Genomic DNA, 26998 nt, shown 5'->3' with positions numbered 1-26998 from the left:
AAAAAGGAACACAAACGTTTCAAAAATGAGATCGACAGGAAGTGCAAAATGGCTAAGCAGGGATGGCTAGAAGACAAATGTAAGGATGTAGAGGCTTATCTCACTAGAGGTAACATAGATACTGCCTACAGGAAAATTAAAGAGACCTTTGGAGAAAAGAGAACGACTTGTATGAATATCAAGAGCTCAGATGGAAACCCAGTTCTAAGCAAAGAAGGGAAAGCAGAAAGGTGGAAGGAGTATATAGAGGTTCTATACAGAGGCGACGTTCTTGAGGACAATATTATGGAAATGGAAGAGGAGGTGGATGAAATGGGAGATATGATACTGCGTGAAGAGTTTGACAGGGCACTGAAAGACCTAAGTCGAAAAAGGCCCCGGGAGTAGACAACATTCCATTAGAACTACTGACAGCCTTGGGAGAGCCAGTCCTGACAAAACTCTACCATCTGGCGAGCAAGATGTAAGAGACAGGCGAAATTACCTCAGACTTCAAGAACAATATAATAATCCCAATACCAAAGAAAGCAGGCGTTGACAGATGTGAAAATTACCGAAGAATCAGTTTAATAAGCCACAGCTGCAAAATAGTAACGCAAATTCTTTACAGACGAATGGAAAAACTGGTAGAAGCCGACCTCGGGGAACATCAGTTTGAATTCCGTAGAAATGTTGGAACACGTGAGGCAATACTGACCCTACGACTTATCTTAGAAGCTAGATTGAGGAAAGGCAAACCTACATTTCTAGCATTTGTAGGCTTAGAGAAAGCTTTTGACAATGTTGACTGGAATACTGTCATTCAAATTCTGAAGGTGGCAGGGGTAAAATACAGGGAGCCACAGGCTATTTACAACTTGTACAGAAACCAGATGGCAGTTATAAGAGTCGAGGCACATGAAAGGGAGGCAATGGTTGGGAAGGGTTGTAGCCTCTCCGCGATGCTATTCAATCTGTATTTTGAGCAAGCAGTAAAGGAAACAAAGGAAAAGTTCGGAGTAGGTATTAAAATCCATGGAGAAGAAATAAAAACTTTGAGGTTCGCTGATGACATTGTAATTCTGTCAGAGACAGCAAAGGACTTGGAAGAGCAGTTGAATGGAATGGACAGTGTCTTGAAAGGAGGGTATAAGATGAACAACAACAAAAGCAAAACGAGGATAATGGAATGTAGTTGAATTAAGTCGGATGATGCTGAGGGAATTAGATTAGGAAATGAGACACTTAAAGTAGTAAAGGAGTTTTGCTATTTGGGGAGCAAAATAACTGATGATGGTCGAAGTAGAGAGGATATAAAATGTCTACTGGCAATGGCAAGGAAAGCGTTTCTGAAGAAGAGAAATTTGTTAACATCGAGTATAGATTTAAGTGTCAGGAAGTCATTTCTGAAAGTATTTGTATGGAGTGTAGCCATGTATGGAAGTGAAACATGGACGATAAATAGTTTGAACAAGAAGAGAATAGGAGCTTTCGAAGTGTGGTGCTACAGAAGAATGCTGAAGATTAGATGGGTAGATCACATAACTAATGAGGAGGTATTGAATAGAATTGGGGAGAAGAGGCGTTTGTGGCACAACTTGACAAGCAGAAGGGATCGGTTGGTAGGACATGTTCTGAGGCATCAAGGAATCACCAATTTAGTACTGGAGGGCAGCGTGGAGGGTAAAAATCGTAGAGGGCGACAAAGAGATGAATATACTAAGCGGATTCAGAAGGATGTAGGCTGCAGTGCGTACTGGGAGATGAAGCAGCTTGCACAGGATAGAGTATCATGGAGAGCTGCATCAAACCAGTCTCAGGACTGAAGACCACAACAACAACAACACGAGTAGATTAAAGAGATGCGTTTATGTTCTGCGTATCTACATTCCTAATTCATCAGAGCTTATTTCGTCCGTTTTCTAAATTACCTCAACAAATAATGTTTTCCTCTTTCCACCATTCATGCTGATTATTTTTTATTTTATTGGTTTCAGGCAAAACCCATTTCACCAGATACAATAATGTGGCATAATAATACAAACAGAATATCTATCTGACTTTATTATAAGTATGAAATATTACTGCACGAGATGATTAGTCTATAAAGCACGTTAGTCTGGCTGTTCTATCATAATAAAAGTCACATTTTTTTACATGAAATTCAGTTATATTTGGAGGTAATGAAACATAAGATCCTCATATTTTAAAGTTCTCTTTTACAAAGACGTATGAAATGGTAAATACATGGCAATGGCCCTATCCACGGACCTAACAGCTACTTTAAGAGAAAAGTAATCCTTGGTTTTTATAATATTGTACAGTGTAATTGTTCTTGGGTAATTGTATTTGTCCTATTCTACTAGTACATGTGTAATACCTCCTAGATGAGGCATGAATCACAGCCTGAAGAGGGAATTAATTTTAACAGATGTTTTGTTTTATTGTTATTCATGTTGTCCGCTCTTACTCTGTTAATAATAAGTTTCGTTTCTCGCCTGCGTTGAGCTGAGAAACCAAGTGTGGCGTGGAATCCGTTGCTGAACCACTCAATGTGCTGTGTGTCTTTGACGTTACAGATTTAAGAGGAAATTGCAACATACAAGCTATAGACAGGTTGACGCAAGTGATTAGGACGGGGGTAGAGACAGAGAATCATGTGAAATTTTCTTTGTCCGAAATTATCTTGAGGCAGTTAACCAGACCACCGACCCGTGGAAATAACGCTTTAAACCTGCTGGTGACAAATAGACCTGAACTTTTCAACTCAGTTTGCTTTGAATAGGGAATCAGTGACTATAAGGTCATTACAACATAACTGAATAGGGCTGTAAATAGGAATACAAAGAAAGGCAGGAAGATCTTTTTGCTTAGCAACAGCGACAGGAAACAAATTTCGGATTCCCTGAGTGGTCAATACGAAAATTTCAATTCCAGCACTAAGAACGTTAAGAATCAATGGACAGAGTTGAAGAGCATTGTACAACACGCTTTAGACAAGTATGTGGCAATAAAAGTTGTCAGAGCTCGAAAAGACTCGCTGTGGTTCGACGACCATGGCAGAAAGCAACAACGAAAGCAAAAGAGAGCTTCGCTGCAAATTTAAACTTAGCCATAACCTCAAAGGCAGATAAAAACTAAATGAAACCAAAATTAGGGTAAGGGGAGGCGTGCGTGAAGCGTTCAACAAATTCTAAAGTAAAATTCTGTCTACTGATTTGACAGAAAACGCTGAGAAGTTTTAGTTTTATGTTAAATCAGTAACCGCATCAAAGTCATCTGTCCAGACACTCTTTAACCATAATGGCACGGAAACGGAGGACGGCGCCAAAAAGGCAGAAATACTAATAGTCTTTTTCCAAAGCTGTCTCACAGAGGAAGATCGCACTGTAGTGCCTACCTAAAATCGTCTCACGAACGACTAGCTGATATCGAAATAAGTGACCATGGGATAGTGAAGCGGATGAAACCACTCAGGAGAGGGAAGGCCACTGGACATGACGGAATGCCAATACGATTCTACATAGAATATGCAAAAGAACGTACCCTTTTTCTAACAGCAGTGTACCGTATGTCAAGTATTCCCGACGACTGGAAAAAATCGCACATCATTCATGTTTTCAAGAAGGGTCGCCGAACACACAGAAAGCTGTAGGCCTTTCTTTATCTCTGACGTCGGTCAGTTATAAAATTTTGAAACATGTTTTATATTCACGAACTGACATTTCTGGAGACCAAAAATCTCCTCTGCAGGAATCAATATGGGATGCGAAGACAACGATCGTGTGAAACCCAGCTGGCTCTGTTTATCCACGAGACCCAGAAAGCAGTAGATACAGGCGTCCAGGTAGATGCCGTGTTCCTTGACTTCCGGAAGGCGTTCGATACAGTTCCACACTGCTATCTAACGAAGAAAATTCCAGCTTACGAAATATTCTACCAACTGTGTGACTTGATAGAAGAGTTTCTAGCAAATAGAACAGAGCATGTCATTGTGAAAAATGACTCTGGGCACTATGGGACTTAACTTCTGAGGTCATCAGTCCCCTAGAACTTAGAACTACTTAAACCTAACTAACCTAAGGACAGCACACACATCCATGCCCGAGGCAGGACTCGAACCTGCGACCGTAGCGTGTCATTGTGAACGGAGACAAAACTTCAGACACAAAAGTAACTTCGGACGTGTCCCAGGGAGTGTTAAAGGTCTTTTCACAATATGTATAAATGAGCTAGTAGATAACGTCTAAAGTTCTGTGAGACTTATCGCAGATGGTACTGTTGTAGACAGAGAAGTTACGACGCTAGAAAACTGTAGCAAGACCTGCCGAGCGTCTTCACTAGGTTCAGGCAGTGGCAATTGACTCTCAGCATAAACAAATGTAGCGTATTGCGAATACATAAAGACCGTTTATTGTATGATTACACAATTGCAGAACAATCACTGGAAGCAACTAGTTCCATAAATTATCCAAGAGTATGCCTACGGAGTGATTTGAAGTGGAATGATCACATAAAATTTACTGCAGATGGGAGACTGAGATTTATTGGAAGAATCCACAGGAAATGTAGTCCATCAACAAAGGACGTAGCTTACAAAACACTAGTTCGACCAATACTTAAATATTTCTCGTCAGTACGGGCTGCTTGCTAGACAGGACTGCTAGACGAAACAGAGAAAATCCAAAGAAGAGCAGCGCCTTTCGTTACAGTTTTGTTTAGTGAGGACGAAAGCTTCACAGAGATTATCAGCCACCTCTAGTGGCAGACGCTGCAAGAGAGGCACTCTGCGTCAGGGTGATGATTATTATTAAAGTTCCGAGAGTGTGCGTTCCTAGAAGAGTCCCACGTATATCTCGCGAAACGACCATGAAGATAAAATTAGAGAGATATGAGCCCATAAGGAGGCCTACCGGCAATCGTTCTTCCCGTGAACTATTCATGACTTGAACAGTTAAGGGGCAAGTGACAGTGATAGTCAACGTACCCTCCGCTACAAACCACAAGGTGGTTTGTGGAGTATGGATGTGGATATTTGGATTTTTTCGTCCAGTATGACAGTCTGTATGAGACTTAGTAACCAGCGCAATTTCCATCGTCGTGGTTGACTTATAGAGGTTCAAATGGTTCAAATGGAGCTGAGCACAATGGGACTTAAACTTCTGAGGTCATTAGTCCCCTAGAACTTAGAACTACTTAAACCTAACGAACCTAAGGACATCACACACATCCCTGCCCGAGGCAGGATTCGATCCTGCGACCGTAGCGGTCGCGCGGTTCCAGACTGTAGCGCATAGAACCGCTCGGCCACTCCGGCGGGCACTTATAGAGGATTTGACACTCAACATGTACAGGCACATAAGTGGTTTCGAACTTTCTTCTTGTTAGGAGTGGGGGAATTGCCAGTTCCGCTTTTATGACAGATATGGGTGTTGAAATGCTTCTTCTTCTGTTTGATATTAACGACGTTCGATCAAGGTGTACAAGTTTACTTTGTTTCCATCATTCCCATGACGTCGAGAGAACCTTAAACATACACAGAGAAGCACAATTATTTCCGAATAAGATTCCACTGTTCTCAAAAATCGTTATTACCTGGTTTTGGCTTATTCGGAGGATTAGATGCACGATGATGATCAGGGTAACATAAAGCCGGTAAGACATGTTCGATGAATGATATGTCAGATGAGTGCCTGGGAAGAAGAATTCCTGCAGCGGAAATTGCATGGCTCCTGTCGTCTCTGCACTCAAGTTAAGAGCAGCGCACCTTCAACCGGATCACACACGTCACAGGTGATCCAATGACTTCTTAACTCTGTAGAAGAAGCTATATGGACTGCAGAAGATGGCAATGGTCACTGACGTGGTAACACTGCGAGGTCCGGTACCCACTCATTGCTGTTAATACCAGTTTTTTCTAGTCAATGTTTCCACACAGTGCAGCACAGTCGTAGCAACACGTCCTGTAAAAGACAAAATGCAGCGCGAGAAACGCACTTCCTCGACACTAATTATTCTGCCGCTTTCGAACGGATTCATTTGGCTTAAGACTAGTTTTCCTTTGGATATCATTTCAAGCATTTGGTGTCTTACGATGCCGACATCGATTCCACCTTGGCAGAGGAAACGGTAGCACTGTCCGGCGTTGGAGAAGATGTGTTAAACAGCCGGCGATGCTCGCTATTCGTTACTGTAATGTACTGAGTGAAGCTTTTAGTAAGGTGACAACTCGCTACCTGCTATTCAACCCGGTTCTCATGTTTCTTTCACGCTTGTGAATTTTGGTTCTGGTACTACGACTTTTGGCTCACATCGACTTTGGTCTGTTATGGGCTTTTGAATGATTTGTAAGTTAACTCTGGCACTCTCCTCGCCGACTTGCCTAGTGAGTTTAGCAGCTTCACTACTCCATGTATTTAACATACTCAAATGGTACTGTCGTCGTTTCGACCAGCCAGTGATCGTCTTTAGACAGTTAAGGATAAAAAGAGAAGACAAAAAATTCTTTATGTATTCTACAAGATCTGCCAAACAACTACAAAGTTAATGATAAAAAAGAACAATATCATAACTAAAGTCTCATGCTGCATGATGGTCCCCGTTGTATTCAGCAACAGTGAAGACAACATTAGTGAGAGGTCGAGGTCTTATAGAGGGATTGAAATTCCTTTGTTGTTTCTTTACGCATCCATTCATGTATTTCTCCTATCCAGTAATTTCTTTGTAGAATGTCCCACATTTTTACAAATTCTGAAATTTAAAAATTGTTTTAAATATTTTTAAAGCTCATCGAAGATATTTAAAAAATAACGTATTACTCTGATAAATTCCGCTGGATACAGGCATGTATCGTATAAAATATAAAAACAAAAGAACACGGTGATAATCATTGTATCCGTGGTGATATCTTTGACTAGGAGTCAAAACGCCTTGCGTTCTGTGTTCGATCCCATCCACTGCTTAAATTTCTAACAAAAACCATCAAGAACGGCGGTGGAAGACTTCCAGTATAAGGAGTCACCCTCGTTCTGTCAACAGCTTTTTGAAAGAGGGCCTAGGAGTGTGCAGAGTTTCAGGGAACTGCTGCTAAAAGGCGGAAGAATCAGCAGTGATCAACGACATGATGATGCAGAAGGCAATGGAAACCACAGCATTAAAGACATATGACGTGTATCCACAGGACACGTGGTGTGACCTGTAACTGAAATACACTCCTGGAAATGGAAAAAAGAACACATTGACACCGGTGTGTCAGACCCAAAATACTTGCTCCGGACACTGCGAGAGGGCTGTACAAGCAATGATCACACGCACGGCACAGCGGACACACCAGGAACCGCGGTGTTGGCCGTCGAATGGCGCTAGCTGCGCAGCATTTGTGCACCGCCGCCGTCAGTGTCAGCCAGTTTGCCGTGGCATACGGAGCTCCATCGCAGTCTTTAACACTGGTAGCATGCCGCGACAGCGTGGACGTGAACCGTATGTGCAGTTGACGGACTTTGAGCGAGGGCGTATAGTGGGCATGCGGGAGGCCGGGTGGACGTACCGCCGAATTGCTCAACACGTGGGGCGTGAGGTCTCCACAGTACATCGATGTTGTCGCCAGTGGTCGGCGGAAGGTGCACGTGCCCGTCGACCTGGGACCGGACCGCAGCGACGCACGGATGCACGCCAAGACCGTAGGATCCTACGCAGTGCCGTAGGGGACCGCACCGCCACTTCCCAGCAAATTAGGGACACTGTTGCTCCTGGGGTATCGGCGAGGACCATTCGCAACCGTCTCCATGAAGCTGGGCTACGGTCCCGCACACCGTTAGGCCGTCTTCCGCTCACGCCTCAACATCGTGCAGCCCGCCTCCAGTGGTGTCGCGACAGGCGTGAATGGAGGGACGAATGGAGACGTGTCGTCTTCAGCGATGAGAGTCGCTTCTGCCTTGGTGCCAATGATGGTCGTATGCGTGATTGGCACCGTGCAGGTGAGCGCCACAATCAGGACTGCATACGACCGAGGCACACAGGGCCAACACCCGGCATCATGGTGTGGGGAGCGATCTCCTACACTGGCCGTACACCACTGGTGATCGTCGAGGGGACACTGAATAGTGCACGGTACATCCAAACCGTCATCGAACCCATCGTTCTACCATTCCTAGACCGGCAAGGGAACTTGCTGTTCCAACAGGACAATGCACGTCCGCATGTATCCCGTGCCACTCAACGTGCTCTAGAAGGTGTAAGTCAACTACCCTGGCCAGCAAGATCTCCGGATCTGTCCCCCACTGAGCATGTTTGGGACTGGATGAAGCGTCGTCTCACGCGGTCTGCACGTGCAGCACGAACACTGGTCCAACTGAGGCGCCAGGTGGAAATGGCATGGCAAGCCGTTCCACAGGACTACATCCAGCATCTCTACGATCGTCTCCATGGGAGAATAGCAGCCTGCATTGCTGCGAAAGGTGGATATACACTGTACTAGTGCCGACATTGTGCATGCTGTGTTGCCTGTGTCTATGTGCCTGTGGTTCTGTCAGTGTGATCATGTGATGTATCTGACCCCAGGAATGTGTCAATAAAGTTTCCCCTTCCTGGGACAATGAATTCACGGTGTTCTTATTTCAATTTCCAGGAGTGTAGTATCATGACGATTTATACGCTTGCAAAAGATTCCTGATTACTCGCCCATTCAGGTATCCGGGGGGGGGGGGCGGAGAAAAATAGATTAGAAAGCTAAAGAAAGGGTAACCTTCTACGAGTCGGAGATGTCTGAAAGCGACAGGGAGGCTAGAAAACCTGAAAGGCAAAGGCACAGCCTAGACATAGTGGGGGACAGTGAAGAGAAGGGTAATATCAACAGCGTCAGAAAATGGTATGAGGGGTGTAGGATTATTTGATTTATTGTGAAAGTTACTTCGTTATGAGAGTTACTGTGAACAGTGCTCATCAGTATCATTGGCAAACCAACGCTAAAAACAATAGTTCAGGTCTTCATGCCGATGTCACAAGCAGAAGATGCAGAGCGAGAGAAAGTATACGAGGACAGTGAACGGGTAATTCAGTGCGTAAAGAGCGGTAGTAATCTAAAAGTCATGGGGGACTGGAACGCGGTAGTGGGGATGAAATAGAAGGAACGGTTAACGAAAAATATGGGTTTGGCAGCGGGAATGAGATAGGAGAAAGACTAATTGAGCGCTGCAACAAATTTCAGATGGTCACCGCGAATACGCTGTTCAAAAATTAGAAGAGGAAGATTTCTAGTTGGAAAAGGCCCGGAAACAAGGGAACATTTCAGCCGGGGTTCATCATACGATGTTGCAGTGCCTATATCATTCCGAATTATGATGCAGGGTTCCTTTGGAAATGCATGCCTGTCGAAAAGAACAGGCACTGTGACGACTACAGCCGTTATGAAATACATTAAATGTATTCGCAATTGCGAGTATGTTCAACCATCACCTGTAGAATGGAATGACGACAATGAAAATTTGTGCGGGACTGGGACTCGAACCCGGATTTCCCGCTTATCGCCAGCGGTCGCCTTATCATTAGTCTATGCCAGCATGACTCACGGCTAGCCTCAAACTTCCACGTGTCGTCAACCACGTGTCTACAACCTGTACTCGTACATCCATTGTGTATATTCCCGCACGATATAGCAGTTCCTGTGTTATTCCGAATTATGATGCAATATTCCTCTGGATATGCATGCATGGGGATGCAGAACGAGACTCAGTGCTGAACAGAGCTTTGGAATACCAGTATCTAGGCGCTACAGTCTGGAACCGCGCAACCGCTACGGTCGCAGGTTCGAATCCTGCCTCGGACATGGATCTGTGTGATGTCCTTAGGTTAGTTAGGTTTAAGTAGTTCTAAGTTCTAGGGGACTGAAGACCTCAGCAGTTAAGTCCCATAGTACTCAGAGGCATTTGAACCATTTTTACCAGGTATCTAATAAGGCACAAGGGATAAACACAAGTCATTCAGAATATCTAAAATAATTGGGGGAAGTGGAACCAAACTATTCTAGTTGGTGTATATGTACAGAAGACTGGAGGCATACGCTCAGACTTTCAGAAAAATATCATCCACAAAATACCGAAGTTGACAATGGCAGACAAGTGCGTGGACTATAGCACAATCAGCTTAACAGCTCAAGCACCAAGCTGCTGACAATAATAATTCACAAAAAATCGAAAAGAAAATTTGCGAACTGTTTGGGCGTAGGAAAGGATGAGATACCAGAGAAACAGTTTCAACGCTGCCCTGATGATGGATGCAGGACTTTACGTTCATGGAATTTGTCAGTTTAGAAAAAGAGCTGGTGCAAGTAGTTGGAAAGTCAGAAAAATAAGGGGTAACTACGGGGAAAGTTGGGTAATACACAGTATGTGTAAGGACGAAGAGGAAACAATTAGAATGGGAGACCAAGAACGAAGTGCTCCCATTGATAATTGTGTAGGACAGGCACGAAGTCTTTTGCCCTTACGCATCCTTTCGCCCCTACTGTTCGACTTATACATCGAAAAAGTACTACGGAAAATTTGCAAATTTGTGGTAAGTTCTATGGGACCAAACTGCTGAGGTGATCGGTCCCTAGGTTTACATACTACTTAATCTAACTTAAACTAATTTACGCTAAGGACACCACAAACACCCATGCCCAAGGGAGGCCTCGAACCTCCGACGGGCGGAGCCGCCCGAACCGTGGCAAGGCGCCCAAGACCGCACGGCTACCCCGCGCGGCAAGTACTTCGGAAGTAAACGAAAGTTGAAGAGTGGGGTTAAAATTAAATGAGAAAGCATATTAATGATAAGATTCGCCGATGGAATAGCTATTTCTAATGAAAGTGAGGAAGAATTGCAAGCCCTCATGAATGGAGTGAGCACACACCATGGATTGAGAGTAAACCGAAAAACGATGAAAGGAATGTGGAGCAGAAGAAATGGGATTAAAGATAAACTTAATGCCAAATTTGATGACCATGATGTAAACTAAATTACGAAATTCTGCGACCTTGGAAGCAAGAGACACGTGACAGACGAAGTAAGGGGGACATAAAAGAGTAGACAAGCGATTGCGAAGTGAGCGTTCCTAGCTGGTATTTAATTTGAAGGCCGGCCGCTGTGGCCGTGCGGTTCTAGGCGCTTCAGTTTGGAACCGCGTGACCGCTACGGTCGCAGGTTCGAATCCTGCCTCGGGCATGGATGTGTGTGATGTCCTTATGTTAGTTAGGTTTAAGTAGTTCTAAGTTCTAGGGGACTGGTGACCTCAGATGTTGAGTCCCATAGTGCTCAGAGCCATTTGAACCATTTTTAATTTGAAGAAGAAATTTCTTAGAATGTACGTTTGGAGCAAAGCATTGATGTCAGTGAGTCGCAGACTGTAGGAAGGGAATGGAAGCGTTTGAGATGTGGTGAAATGGAAGGTGTTGAGAGTTAGGTGGAGTGATAAAGAATGCAGAGATTCTCTGCGGAATCGGCGAAGAAAGGAAGGCGTGGGAAACACTAACAAGAAGAAGGGACAGAATAGTAGGACATGGATATGACATCAGGGTTTACCTTTCATGGTATTGGAGCTGTAGAGAAGGTAAGAAATGGAGGGGAAGACGGAACTTTGACTACATTCAACAAATAACTGAGGACATAGGGTTCAAGTGCCACTCTGAGATTAAGAGGTTCGCACAGGAGATTAATTTATTGAGGGCTGCATCGAACTTGTCAGAAGACTAAAAGAAAAATTGGATCAAAACACTTAGTCTCCAGTTCGTTTCGATCTGCAGTTTGTTTCAATCACTCACTTCATTTCCAGTTTGTTAATCGTCTGCTTCGGACTGGAATTCTCTGTCGGTAATTTTGCTGCTTAACTTCGTCCCATCCCGTTTCCGCCACAGGTTTCTCGCCTTTCGCTCAGTCTGCAGCGGTGAGTTTGCCGTCGACTGTTTGCAGGCTTCCTGGCGGCTGGGGATATGTCGCTGCCTGGCAACGTGGGCCTCAAGGACCAGTCGATGGCGCTGCGCTGGGTGCTGCGTAACGGCCCCATGTTCGGCGGCAACCCGCACAGCGTGACGCTGCTCGGCGTCGAGGCGGGCGCCGCCAGCGCGCACTACCACATGTTCACGCACCTCTCCTTCCGTGAGTATGGACATCCTGACAGATGTCATTTGTTTGTTTCTATGAATTCACGCTCTTCTCGAGCTGAAATATCGACGCTGTAATACACGTATTTTACTTCTAGGACGACAAAAGATCACCAATTGGTATTTTTTGTGACCTCGCCAAAACATTTGATCGTTTCACTCTTCTAGAAAACTTACATTTAATGAAATTCTAGTGTTACATACAGCGAGCTTGAATTGTATTTAACAAAAGTGAAGCAAAAAGTGGTGCTGAATAATTAGACAGTTGAACTGTCGAAGTTGTAGCGAAGGTCGAGTACTCACAGTTGGAGTTCCACATGGATCAATTTTCGGTCCAGTCATACTCCTTGTATACGTGAAAAACCTTTAGTTAACATACCTGAAATGCCGCTGCAAGTGTTATTATTAATCTGTTAGAGAGAGGCAGCAACAGAAAGAAATGTAAATAATGTTTTTAGGAGAATCGATGGGTGCTTCTCTGCAAATGGATTTTCCACTACATTCGATAAAACGAATTATATTCACTTCTGCATAACAAACAGAAGGTCAGCAACAAATGTAGAAGGTGCACGTGTGTTAGTGTAAAGTGTAGAATGCTACAGATTGTCGGACGAACAATTTTTTTTTAGGTGTCAGTTTTTCGATTGTTTTGGCGCTGCCATCAATCCTTCCATACCTTATTCTAAGCTTTCAATGTCGCTGTAAGTGCTACATCCAAAATTCTCTAAATATTTTACACATTCTAGTGGTTGTCTGCTCCTAACGTTTTTCCCCTTCCAGTGTCAAATTAGCTGTTGATGGCTGCCACAGCAGTGGTGTCACTAAACTGCTCCTTCTTCTAGTGACGAGTTTCCCTCGTAGACATATTTGTTCAACTGTACCTTTTAGCACTTAGTTATTTCATACTTTCTCTAGTATATTTACACACTTTAAATGCTTCAAGCTTTTTCTCCTCTGGATTTTCGATAGTCCATTTTGGTAAAAATTTGAAATGGGAGAAACATGTTAGTGAACTTCTCAAATTTAACAACTTTTGCTCTTTGCTTAATTGCTGGTTTTGAAAACAAATAAATATCTTAATACATTTTCCATATCTGTTCTCGTTAATGCTTTATTACGCAAATTTATGGGATAACAATAAAGCTCTCAGTGGTTGAAAAAGGAGTTCAGTATCCAACCACGAAAACATTTGACCATAACATATCTGACAGGTTTAAGGCAAATTTTAAAAGTAATCTGAGATCATGTCTTCTGAAGAACTTATCCTATCCTGTAGACGAAAATTTAATTAAACGTTGATATCATGAGTTGTACATGTTGCAAATATGTTTCCTTTGTTATTAAATTTTTGTTTTACTTGTAATATAAGTACCCTTTAGGGACAAATAAAAATATGATTTTTGTTACTTTTAAGCCTCTGTGGTATTTAGTAATATGCAAATGACCAACGTGTAATTACACATACAAAGAAATCGTGCATAAACTGCCTGTAAACGAAGTAGTTTTACATAATAATAGATTTTGCAACTGATATACGTAAATTGTAATTAGCTAACTAACTAACTTACTAGCTTACGTAATACTCTCAACAGATTATTGTGTTAATCTTTGTCTGACCTACAAGGAATGGAGAAAATAATATATGATCTTCTACGTGAAGAGGAACGCCTGATAGCTATTGGTTACAAAGATAGATGTGCATTAAATGGTGATTTGTTTTCTTTTTTTGTGTTAGGGCCAGTATAGTGCAAAAAAGTCAATTTTCTTTGCGGCAGAAGCAAAATCACTTAATGCAAGTTGTCCAGTTCGTCAGGCCGCAAGTCGGAGTTGTCAAGTGTTCTATTGGCTGTCAACGCTTCTGTTATACTGGCAGAAAACTACGTTCATCTTATGAACACAATGCACAAGATGATTAAAATTTCTGTGCATACCAGGCCATTAAGCCTAATTACAGAACAAGTGTGGGGTTTCTGCGCAGAGGGCGCTTAGACTCAACTGATATCTGCCTAATCCTGATTTCACTACGTCCGACCAAGACCACAGATTTAAAACGAAGGCTTACAACGCGCGGAAAGGAGAGTGAAAAAACAGAAAATAATAAAGATGCCGCCTTTACTATAATGAGCGTCCTTCTCCTGGAAGATCGGTGTTTTCGACTTGGAAATGCGGTAGACGACACCTAACGTGCAACATAATTACTTGCTTCCATCATGGGAACTTCCCTACCTGGCTCCAGAAGATAGGCGGCAGGGGTACCCAACTTCTATTTGTGGCTCGACTTCAGAAGCTGGTTTAAATGATCTATTCCTTTCGTGTGAGTGGTATTATGCCCAGAAAATCACTTTTTTTCATAGACTAAAAAACTTGCAACATTAATGTACCACTAGTATTACGACGCCCTCGCACCAAAAAATGCAACAGCTTAGGAGAATTATCACGAACTTTTTAATAAATTATAATGTGCTCATATCATTTACTGAGTGTGCACATTAGCATTGCACGTTGTTGTGTTATTCTTTGTCTGACCTACAAGAACTGGACAAAATAATGTATGATCTTCTACGTGAGGAGGGACGCCTGATAGCGATAGTTACAAAGATAGATGTGCATTAAAAGGGGGTTTGTTTTCTTTTTTTTTGTATTAGGGGCAGTCCATCCCGTGGATTCAATGTCAGACAAAAGCACTGTATCTACGCAATGTTTAAATTGTAGTTTATGGAAGTCATAATATAACTAGAAGAATGTGTAGCAGTTTCGTGTAAAAACAAATTAGCATACTTGCAGTAACATTTATCTCTTTCTCCCTCAGTACTCTAAAAAATAACATTTATTCGGCATTTCTAAAATCATTGGGGAAAGAGGTAACTAAACGATTATTCAAGTTGGTGTGCAGAATCTATGACACTGGAAACAAGTCATCGGTCTCTTAGAACAATATTATCCCGACATTCCCGAAGACGACAAGAGCAGATAAATGTAAGAACAATGGGACAGTCAGTTTGAGAGCTCATACTTCCAAGCTGCCAGAAGAATGCGAAAGAAAACTGAAGATCTGTTGGCTGAAATGTTTCACTATAGGAAACGTAAAGGCACCAGAGAGGCCGTCCTGAAGTTGGGTTTGACAATCAAAGCAAGATTTTTCGTAGTATTTGTGAACATAGAAAAGCGTTTGATACACAAAATGATGCAAGATTGTGTGGAATTGAGTCATGGGCTACGGTAAGAAAACCGGAAGAATGCTGAAAATCAAGTGGACTGAAAAAATGTAAATAAAAAAAAGTGGAGACTTTACTGTACAACTTTGACCAGACAGTACGCTTAACACAGTAAGAGTTTCGATTTGTTACACATAAGAGAAAAACGACTCACAACGAAATAATTATCCGAATAACACAGAAATCGGTAGATGTGATGTACATGTACAAACATAAGCAAACAAACGATTACAATTTAAGAAAAATTGGATGATTTATTCGAGACAAAGAGCTTCACAAATTGAACAAGTCAGTAACACTTTTGGTCCACCTCTGGCCCTTATGTAAGCAGTTATTCAGCTAGGCATTGATTTATAATTGTTGAATGTCCTCCTGAGGGATATCGTGCCAAATGATTTCCAACTGACGCGTAGGATTGTCAAAATCCAAAGCTAGTTAGGAGGCCATAATGCACCAAACTTTCCCATTTGAGGAGAGATCAGGTGACCTTGCTGGCCACGGTAGGTAAGCAATAGAAATTGTCGGCTTGTGCGGGCCGATGTTATCTTGCTCAAATGTAAGCCCATGATGGTTTGCCAAGAAGGGCAACAAAACGGGTCGCAGAATACCGTCGACGTACCGCTGTAAGGGAGCTTCGAATGACAACTATAGGGGTACTGCCGTGAAATGATATGGCAACCCAGACCATCATGGCTGTTTGTCGAACGGTATGGCGGGAGATAGGTTGGTATCCCACCGCTGTCCGTGGCATCTCCAGACACGTATATGCTGATCATCGTGGCTCAGTTCGAAGCGGAACTGATCACTGAAGACAGTTCTACTCCAGTCAACGAGACTCCATGCCAAAGACGTGTCTGGAGACGCTCCCGTCAGCGGAAACTATTGATACGGACCTATGATCTAAAACATTACGAATAAAGTTAGTACAGCTCTCATCTCTCTGTTTAAGAACAAAGGCAGCAAAAGTGCTAATAACTAATTTGAATCAAAACTTGGCCTTAGATTTTAACTGATTAAGGTTGTTTGAACATCATAAATTTCAATAATTATTCACCTGTCAGTCTATGTGGCTGAAGTTTTACAACAACGCTTGCAGCACTGTCTATTTTATCATACACTTGGGATGGACACCAAAAACACATGACTAAATTGGTTGGCTTTCAAAACAGCTTCCAGTCGTCTCGGAATGGGTAAATACAGCTCCTGTATGGTTTTCGAAGGTACCTCATATCTTTCTTCTCTCCAAAGTAGACAACAAGGGCTCCATAATATTGAGAGTTGGTATCTGTAATGGTCAAGGGAGATGCGACAGCTCATTCTCGTGCTCACAAAACTAGTTTTTAGCGATTCGAGCTGTGTGAACAGGGGCCCTCTCATCTTGGAACACAGCATTATCGTTGGGGAACAAACATTGCATCATGGCATGATCATGTTCAGCCAAATGGTCACATAAACCTTGGCAGTAATCGACTTAGCAGAGTGACATTGGCCTCCTTGGAATACCACGATATTTCTGCCCAAATCATCACATGTCATGTTCCCCTCTTGAGATGTAAACTCGACCAGAAGTTATGCTCAGAGTTAATCAAGTCTCATGCAACCAAATGCCATTCTTCTATTGCTCCATAGTCCAGGTTTCAAGGCTGCGATACCACATACTCCTGTCACAGGCATTAGCAACACTGATGAGCAGTCCTGGAATTTCAGCTCGCCCTGTTTGCGTATTGATCTCCCTTCGTGTTATTTTGCTGTTTACAGGGTTCGTGTCTGCGACTTCCAGTTCTGGGGTGACTTTTGAAGCTGTTGTCCTGTTATTTTTGATCGTATTCCTCTTCAATGAGCGTCTGCCACGATCACTCAATCCACACTTTCGTCCACGTTGTGACTTAGAAGATGATTTTTTTCCGCCATCATTGTATGTGATGGGAATCTTTGATACGGTGCCTCTTGAAGCACTAAATACTTCGATTACCTTGGTTACTGAAGAACCCACCATACAGGCACCAACAATTTGATGCAATTTGATCTAATGTAACGCACTCACAACTACAAAGAACATTGTTCTGTCCACTACTGGCACTTGCGAAGCATTGATGACATTGCATAGGTGCCATCCGTGGTCAAGTAAAACTGTGCTACCTGCAGGATTTTTATGTTGAAGCATGCATTTCTCTATGCGTTTCCAGATTTTTGTTCAAAATGTGTAGAGGTAATGCAGTATGTTGTCAAATTAAATTTTTGTAGTTTAAGAAGCAAACGTGTAACAGAATATTAATGTATATAAATTTTCGATGAAGCTTTGTTACATTTACAAGATTTCAAAGGCTCAGTCAGTGCTGGAAGATGAAAAAGACAGCTGTGAGAACGTCTTAACATTCACAGCTAGGAGCCAACATCTTCTCAGGCGCCAGATAAAGTAGCACCAAACTGAACCAACACAGGCAGTGTGTGAAGTCATGTGACAGCTATAGGTAACACAACACTGGTTATGAGTGCAAGTTCAGAGTTTATGGATGGGCGGACCTCGACACAGATTCTGGTTGCCCCAGTATAGTATTATTGACAGAAAAGTTCTGATGTGTGTGAATTCCTAAGGCACCAAACTGCTGAGGTCATCGGTCCCTAGACTTACACACTACTTAAACTAACTTATGCGAAGAACAACACACACACCCATGCCCGAGGCAGGACACGAACCTCCGGCGGGAGGGGCCGAGCAGTATTTTTGGAATTCCAGTACAGTAAAGTATTCACGATTGAGTTAATCAGCTCCTGATCACGTTCAGATGCTTGTCTGTTCTGTTCTGATCTGTGAAAGGTTTGTCTCTAATCGCACATGGAGATTGCATGGAGGGTGCGAAATTTAGTTGCCGGAACTGCGACTTCTGGCAGCAACAATGACTAATCCCGTTCAATAGTGAAACCTCTGCTACAGCGTACAACATTTGCATTTAGTATGTCTTACACAACCGGTTTCCGGGTCTCATCCTCATCTTCAGTTGTTACTAAGAGTTGAAAAATGAAACAATATGTCCAAACAGTACGAGTTATGATAAAGCTTCAAGTAGTTCATCAGCATATAAGGTCAGATAAAATGAAAACAAGTGTATATGTCCAAGTTAAGGTGAAAAGGCAGCACATCTGCCGTACATGGCTCGTCAGAGGGAGCATAGAAGTTTGACCGCGCTTATATCATCTCACACATGCGCCTGACGTAAGTCAGCCATATGTTGCAAGCACCGACGAGGGCCTAGAGTCTAAATAAACACAAACAGAGCCGGCTCAGTGTGTACGAAAGTCAGAGACTAAAAGAATAAGGCTAAAACTGAACAGTAAGTAGTTACACTTAAGGATTGCCACTCGATGCTAAGTTTGCTCAGGGCTATTATTGAGAGCAGCAGAGATCTACAATTTGAAAGCTCTGAGGGTGGGAGGGAGGGGGTGGGGGACAGGCTGTGGTCGAACGAGGCGCCGTGAGAAGGGAGTTCAGAGGTCGGCGGGTCTGGTGCGCTCGCCACTTCGCTGCTATAAACGTTGTAGTAGCTCTGCGTGTCTTTGGGCTGGCGTTATTCACCTCAACTGGTAGAACTACCCCAATATGAATTTAGTTATGCTATAGACGAATATTCCTGCGCGGCAGTGTCCAATTACGGCATCATTTATGATCCGTAAGAGAGAAGTAAAAAAAAAAAAAAAATTGGAAACAGTTAAAAATTTCGAAGAAAAGCCAAGGAACTACCCACTTTTGTGGAGATGGTCGGTCTCGCAGTGAAAAAAGTTCATTGTTTTCCATAGCATCATCTGCTTTATTCGTTGAAATTTACATATGTGAATGTTCCCACCTAAAAACCAGAAATCTAAAAAAAAAATGTAACTGCAATGAATTGTTAGAATATCATCGACTCATTTCGTTTTAAATCCAGTTCGTCTGTCTGAAATAAGCTGCATTTGGAGGCTGGTACACAACACATACTTCTTTGCTAAATCAAATGGTTCAAATGGCTCTGAGCACTATGGGACTCAACTGCTGAGGTCATAAGTCCCCTAGAACTTAGAACTACTTAAACCTAACTAACCTAAGGACATCACACACATCCATGCCCGAGGCAGAATTCGAACCTGCGACCGTTGCGGTCGCGCGGTTCCAGACTGTAGCGCGTAGAACCGCTCGGCCACTCCAGCCGGCATACTTTTCGCTAGTATAACTATGTTGGGATAATGACTATTGTTACGTTTTCACCTCTGAAGCGGATAGTCGTCATCACCACCATCCATTCGCGTTAAAAACAAGCGAGAATCGGGTGGCCCACAGTCCAGCCACTCCGAAGACGTGGACTTGTGAGAGCTGCTGACATTATCTACACGGGCCAGACTAAATATGTCACAACTATCACAAAAACAGAAGGACCAGGATGACATCTTAAAGTTGCGTAAATTTCGCGCAAATTTCTAGTAGCTGTTGGATATATGAGAATTATATCAGTATATGCCTCTGAAGAAGGAAAAAAGGGTGCATCTAATAAATTTTACAAGAACTTGTGAAGTGTCATTGATTCCAAAAGTAACAAGGACTTTATTGTCGTAGGAGGAGATATGAATGCTACCTTAGAAAAACAGCGCGTGTGGACATACTGGAGAATCAGCGGTTAATTGGAATGGATAAATGTTACGATACTTTGGGAACTTAAATTCAATGCAAATAGAAAATAAATTTTTCAAACAGAAAAAATTCTCAAATTTTCCTGGACTTCCGCAATTGAGATCTATAACAGATTTATTTACCATCAAATGAAAAGTTGTTTTGTAAAAATCAGTTGTGGGAAGAAAAGGAGAAAGAGGAAGTAGAAGGAATCAACATATGTCTTTCGTAAATAGATAGAACATATTTTAAGGAGCTTAAAGAATTGTAAAATCCGAAGAGCTCCTAGAACCGACAATCTAACTACAGAACGTTTTTATTACTTACCAGAAGAAGCTAAATATAGGCTTTAGGTTTTGTAAATCAATGCTGGCATCAAAGAAAATTATCAATGGAATGGAAGAAAGCAGTAGCAATATCCGTTTTCAAAAGGGGGTGAATAACAGACCGTGAAAATTACAGGTATAGGTCTCATAAAAAGGGCATACACAGTACATGACGTATATGACGATGGCAGTAAAGAGAAGGAGGAACTTCGTAGACAGCACATTACTCGAAGAACAAACTGCTTTTCGGAAAGGAAGGTGCTGCTAAGATAAAATTTTCTCATTAAAACAAATAAGAGAAAAAAAGAAGAGAATACCATTTAACATACTGCATAGTCTTTACAGTTTACAGGAAATCTTTCTGTCACGTGCACAGAAGAAAGCTATGATATTATGGAACAAGAGGCATATCATTACATCTATCGAAGTTATCCGATGTAATTGTATGTAAACAGGAACAGAGATAAATTTGAAGTTAGAATCTGGAAATATTGGCCAAGAAGATATTAATTAATGTTTCGGACTAGGGTGTATTTCACCGAAGCGTTTTAATCTATGTGTAGACGACATTGTGAGGGAATGGGAATAACGGGTTATGAAATTTGGTATAGAGGACAGCTTCAAAGAAAGAATTTTATGAAAACTATGTTTTCTGACCACCAGATTGTAGTTGTCGATAACGAAGATAATTTACAGAGAGCTTTACATCAACTATGTAAAATAGCAAAGCAACATTATTTAAGTATATCAACAAATGAAACGTAGTCCATTTTTCCAAGGCTCATAACCCCCCCCCCCCCCCCCTCCCCATATCTTCATATTGGAAAACAAAACTACTGAACAACTTAACACCTTCAGAGTCTTTGGTTGTGGAATACCATATCCCTGCGAAGTGGATACTGAAAAAGAGATTGAGAGAGTCTATATGATATGAGGCACCATCAGAATGAACTCTCAAGAGAAAAGTAAGAGTGGACCAATGATAAAATTTTGTAATGTTGTGAAAGTTCCACGTGGGCGATATGGAGGTGAAAACTGGATTGTGAACATTTTGTAGACTCCAACGTCCCGCTATAAGTCTGTTGAGAATAGTCCAGGGCGTAACGAGAGGAAACAGATTAAAAAATGACTCCATGCAGAATAATGGAGGAATTTTCAACCAAAATGTAAAGGTTAAGAAATACAGAAAAGAACGGGAAGAACATATAGATGGAATGAGCGATGAACGCATTGCAAAACAACTGCTACAGTGCATCCCCAATGGAAGAAGGAACAGTGGTAAACCCAAGAGAATAATGACTGATCAAGAAGTCACAACGGATCAGCTGGTCCAATGGTTGAGCGAGATAAAGAAGAAGACAGAAACAGAATAGCACATTAGTGTCAAGTTGTAATTCAATTCCTCCTTACCTGTTGCCGAAGTGGCCGCGCGGTTCTGGCGCTGCAGTCTGGAACCGCGAGACCGCTACGGTCGCAGGTTCGAATCCTGCCTCGGGCATGGATGTGTGTGATGTCCTTAGGTTAGTTAGGTTTAACTAGTTCTAAGTTCTAGGGGACTAATGACCTCAGCAGTTGAGTCCCATAGTGCTCAGAGCCATTTGATATTTCGGCACTAATTTAACGTTTCGTGTCAATTAGCAACGGAAATCATTTTCAGTAGGCTGTAGGGTGTCACAAAACTCTAGCTGTTCTGTGCAACGTCCGAATTTCTACTTTCTCCACCATGAGGGGGAGACAATGCTCTTTCAGCGCACCAAGTACCTACAGTTAATATAAAATAATGTGATATTTTCATTGTGCTGCCAAATACCAGTGACACTGAAACTTGTGTTTTGAAACTAACTACGATTTGTACTTGCCGGGCACGAAGCTCGTATTAAACAAGAAAAGTTGATTTACACTAATTAAAGAAACCTCTGAATTGTCGGGACCGGCGTTACAGACTTTTCAGTTTATGAAGCAATAACAAAACGGACTGAGCTGTAGGATATTTCTCGCCTTGCAGGTTTGGGTGACATAAAACCGTCGCGAGGTCCTTTGCATTTTCGTTGTTGTAACCATTAAGATTTTCAGTAACACCCTTCTCCACAAGTATCTTCATTATTTTGTCGCACTGGCTAACTACAGACTGCAACATTCTAAATAACCTGTTACACCTAGTCTCCGTTTCTTACTTGAGACTTGAACAGGCCTTGAACGCCCAACCATACCGACCGGTCGCCGTGTCATCCCCAACCCATGGGAGTCACCGAATGCGGATACGCAGGGTCATGTGGTCAGCACACCTCTCTCCCGGACGTTGACAGTTTTCGTGACCGATGCCGCAACTTCTCAGTCAAGTAACTCCTCAATTGGCCTCACAAGGGCTGATTGCAGCCCCCTTCCCATCAGCACTCAACAGACGTGGACGGTGACCTAACCAAGTGCTAGCCAAGCTCGACAGCGCTTAACTTCGGTGATCTGAAGGGAACCGGTGTTACCATTGCGGCAAAGCCCTCGGTTTGTTGCTTTAAGCTTGTCTGTAACGAATTTCTTCATGAAACGAACCCTGTCTCTGGCAGCATAAAACGTCGAATAAACGACTGCAATTTCATTTTTCAAATAATCGTAATCGAAAACGAGTTTTAGGTCTATATTCGAAAGATGTGGAATACATGCGTAATGCAGAAAGAATTTCAGTGCCTTGCAAATGTTAGCACCTCGGTCGATGACAAAAGGAATCTCACCATGGTGCTAAATTAAATTCCCCGGATTTTTTATTCTCAGAAAAGTGAGCTTTTGCCAACTACATGCTTTTGAGTGTCCTATCATGATAACAAAGAGTGCAGTAACGCCGGCCGCTGGTGGCCGAACGGTTCTAGGCGCTTCAGTCTGGAACCGCGCGATCATTACGGTCGCAGGTTCGAATCCTGCCTCGGGTATGGATGTGCGTGATGTCCTTAGGTTAGTTAGTTTTAAGTAGTTCAAAGTTCTAGTGGACTGATAACCTTAGAAGTTAAGTCCCATACTGCTCAGAGCCATTTGAACCATTTTGTGCAGTAACCGATAGGTAACAGGTTTTCCGATATGGATCGGTCTACAAATTCGATGTACATATACAGGCATTAAAAGATGTGGCCTTCACAGTGCTTATCATCATAATTCGCTCACATTTCATTGGCTTGTCTTTCAGTGTTTCGTGCCGCCGTCGCAGGATGAAGGAGAATGTTGGAGGCATCCACCTGTGTAAACTTGGAAGCGGTATTTACAAGCTCCCGACATGAAGAGCAAAACCCTCCACCAGATATTAATGTAAATGGGCGCAGGTTCCTAGCACACATTTGTGTGCACTTTTTAGTTACAGCGTCTTTTGCTGAAGATGATAATGCTGCAGAACTTCTACTTTGTCGTGCTCTGCAGACGTGTATCTTCCGCCATCTGTACGAGAAATGCTCATGCCATAAAAAGCATAGTGGATCAAGTCCAAAGAAACTAGAAAAAAGTAAAAAAAAAGTCTGAAGTAAAAGAAATAAAATCAGGAAACATAAAACTTACGCAGATCACGTCTAATATCATACCGAAGCTCTATGTAAGACGCATATAAATTTAAACAAATAACTGGTATTATAACAGCCCGGAAGCAGTTGTAACAATAAAAACACAAGACAGAAGAATTGAAAATGTAAACATCGACAGAAGGACATATAATACTGCATAAAACACTATGTCAAATAAATAAAACATATAAGGTAATAAATTGCAGTAAGAATACTCCCAAGGCGCCGCCATTACTACGACGTAATCTAACACTTCATGGCAGCAGGACCAAAAACGTGGAAGCTGCGATGAATAACCAAACCAGTGTCCACGCAACATGGCACTATACGGCCAACAAGCACAAAACAGATAAAGGACCCTAGGAATAGTGACCGTGGTAGGACTGTGGATCAGGAACAACAAGAACGAATTACCTAAGACACTAATTAGCTATTGCAAGCATTGCAAAAAAAAGTTTCTCAATATATTTTTAACTTCTACCTGTTCGTTCAGACCGATGTCAGGATTACTGGTTTTGCATTTGAAAATCTCTATCTCCCACAGCATGTTCAGCGTGAAGCCTTTAGGATGTTGTTGTTGTTGTGGTCTTCAGTCCTGAGACTGGTTTGATGCAGCTCTCCATGCTACTCTATCCTGTGCAAGCTCCTTCATCTCCCAGTACCTACTGCAACCCACATCCTTCTGAATCTGCTGAGTGTATTCATCTCTTGGTCTCCCTCTACGATTTTTACCTTCCACGGTGCCCTCCAATGCTAAATTTGTGATCCCTTGATGCCTCAAAACATGTCCTACCAACCGATCCCTTCTTCTAGTCAAGTTGTGTCACAAACTTCTCTTCTCCCCAATTCTATTCAATACCTCCTCATTAGTTACGTGATCTACCCACCTTATCTTCAGCATTCTTCTGTAGCACCACATTCCGAAAGCTTCTATTCTCTTCTTGTCTAAACTAGTTATCGTCCATGTTTCGCTTCCATACATGGCTACACTCCACACAAATACTTTCAGAAACGACTTCCTGACGCTTAAATCTATACTCGATGTTAACAAATTTCTCTTCTTCAGAAACGCTTTCCTTCCCGTTGCCAGTCTACTTTTTATATCCTCTCTACTTCGACCATCATCAGTTATTTTGCTCCCTAAATAGCAAACTCCTTTACTACTTTAAGTGTCTCATTTCCTAATCTAATTCCCTCAGCATCACCTGATTTAATTTGACTACATTCCATTATCCTCGTTTTGCTTTTGTTGATGTTCATCTTATACCCTCCTTTCAAGACACTGTCCATTCCGTTCAACTGTTCTTCCAAGTCCTTTGCTGTCTCTGACAGAATTACAATGTCATCGGCGAACCTCAAAGTTTTTATTTTTTCTCCATGAATTTTAATACCTACTCCGAATTTTTCTTTTGTTTCCTTTACTGCTTGCTCAATATACAGATTGAATAACATCGGGGAGAAGCTACAACCCTGTCTCACTCCTTTCCCAACCACTGCTTCCCTTTCATGCCCCTCGACTCTTATAACTGCCATCTGGTTTCTGTACAAATTGTAAATAACCTTTCGCTGCCTGTATTTTACCCCTGCCACCTTCAGAATTTGAAAAAGAGTATTCTAGTCAACATTGTCAAAAGCTTTCTCTAAGTCTACAAATGCTAGAAACGTAGGTTTGCCTTTCCTTAATCTTTCTTCTAAGATAAGTCGTAAGGTCAGTATTGCCTCACGTGTTACAGTGTTTCTACGGAATCCAAACTGATCTTCCCCGAGGTCGGCTTCTACCAGTTTTTCCATTCGTCTGTAAAGAATTCGTGGTAGTATATTGCAGCTGTGGCTTATTAAACTGATTCTTCGGTAATTTTCACATGTGTCAACACCTGCTTTCTTTGGGATTGGAATTATTATATTCTTCTTGAAGTCTGAGGGTATTTCGCCTGTCTCATACATCTTCCTCACCAGATGGTAGAGTTTTATCATGAATGGCTTTCCCAAGGCCTTTAGGATAGACACGCAATATTGAAAGACTGTCCGCGATATCACCTAGCCTGTGAATATTAAGTGCAAGACGCATAGATAATACAGATCTGTGTTTACTTACATTTCAGCGTTCCTTGAACCTGGTGTAAAAGCTTCTACCAGTTTGTCCCACATACTTACAATCGCACTGCGGACGCTTAATAAAATAAATCCCCGTTTTGTTTAATGGTTGTGGAGCTCCGTATTCATACCGTGTCAGCCGTTGTGCATTAGTGTTAGATATACAGGACGCTGAAATGTTATCTAGATCCCCCAGCTAGTTACCCATTTTATCCGACATATCCCCCTAGTTGGCAGTCCTAACGAACTTTTTCTTCTCACCTACATCGTGCGCAACGGGCGTATTGCCTACCAGCGCCTTGTTCGCACTCTTTACCGTCATTTATCTACGAACATTCTCGATCTCTTCACTTGTGTAACGATTTGCATATGTTATAAACTTTACAATTAGGTGACAAAAAGTCATGGGATAGCGATACGCAGTTATACAGATGACGGCGGTACTGCGAAAACAAGGTATAAAAGGGCAGTACACTGGCGGAGCCATCATCTGTACTCAGATGGTTTTTGTGGAATGCTTTCCGACGTTCTTAGGACGGCACGTCAGGAATTAACAGACTTTGAATGCGGAATGATAGTTGGATTTAGACGCATGGGGAATTCCATTTCGGAAATCGTTAGAGGATTTAATATTCCGAGATGCATAATGTCAAGAGTGTGCCGAGAATACCAGATTTCGGGAATTACCTCTCACCACAGTCAACACAGTGGCGTTTGCTTAGAGTTTTCAGTATAAACAAACAAGAAACGCTGCGTAAAATAACCACAGAAATCAATGTGGAAAGTGCGACGAACGCATCCGTTAGGACTGTGCGGCGAAATTTGGGGTTACTGGACTATGGCAGCAGACGACCGACGCGAGTGCCTTTGCTGACAGCAGGACGTTGCCTGCAGCTCCTCTCCCGGGCTCGTGACCATATCGGTTGGAGCCTAGACGACTGGAAAACCGTGCCCTGGTCAGATAAGTCCCGATTTCAGTTACTAAGAGCTGGTGGCAGTGTTCGAGTGTGGCGTAGACTCCACGAAGCCTTGGACTCAAGTTGTCAACAAAGCACTGTGCAAGCTGGTGGTGGCT

The 26998-nt window shown here is 42.5% G+C and overlaps 1 protein-coding gene across 1 annotated transcript in view; it reads left to right on the top strand.

Annotated features, from left to right (window-relative positions):
- The window catches only part of LOC124795933 (venom carboxylesterase-6-like), a 115789-nt gene that overhangs the window by 35787 nt on the left and 53004 nt on the right, over nucleotides 1-26998 (top strand). Inside the window, exon 4 of the mRNA XM_047260013.1 lies at nucleotides 11923-12108. Coding sequence (XP_047115969.1) covers nucleotides 11923-12108 — 186 coding nt within the window. The remainder of the gene's footprint in view (nucleotides 1-11922; nucleotides 12109-26998) is intronic.

Source organism: Schistocerca piceifrons, chromosome 4 (assembly GCF_021461385.2).
Source record: "Schistocerca piceifrons isolate TAMUIC-IGC-003096 chromosome 4, iqSchPice1.1, whole genome shotgun sequence".
Lineage (NCBI taxonomy): Eukaryota > Metazoa > Arthropoda > Insecta > Orthoptera > Acrididae > Schistocerca > Schistocerca piceifrons.
Note: the sequence above shows the minus strand (reverse complement) of the source record. Positions and strands in the feature narration are given on the sequence as shown.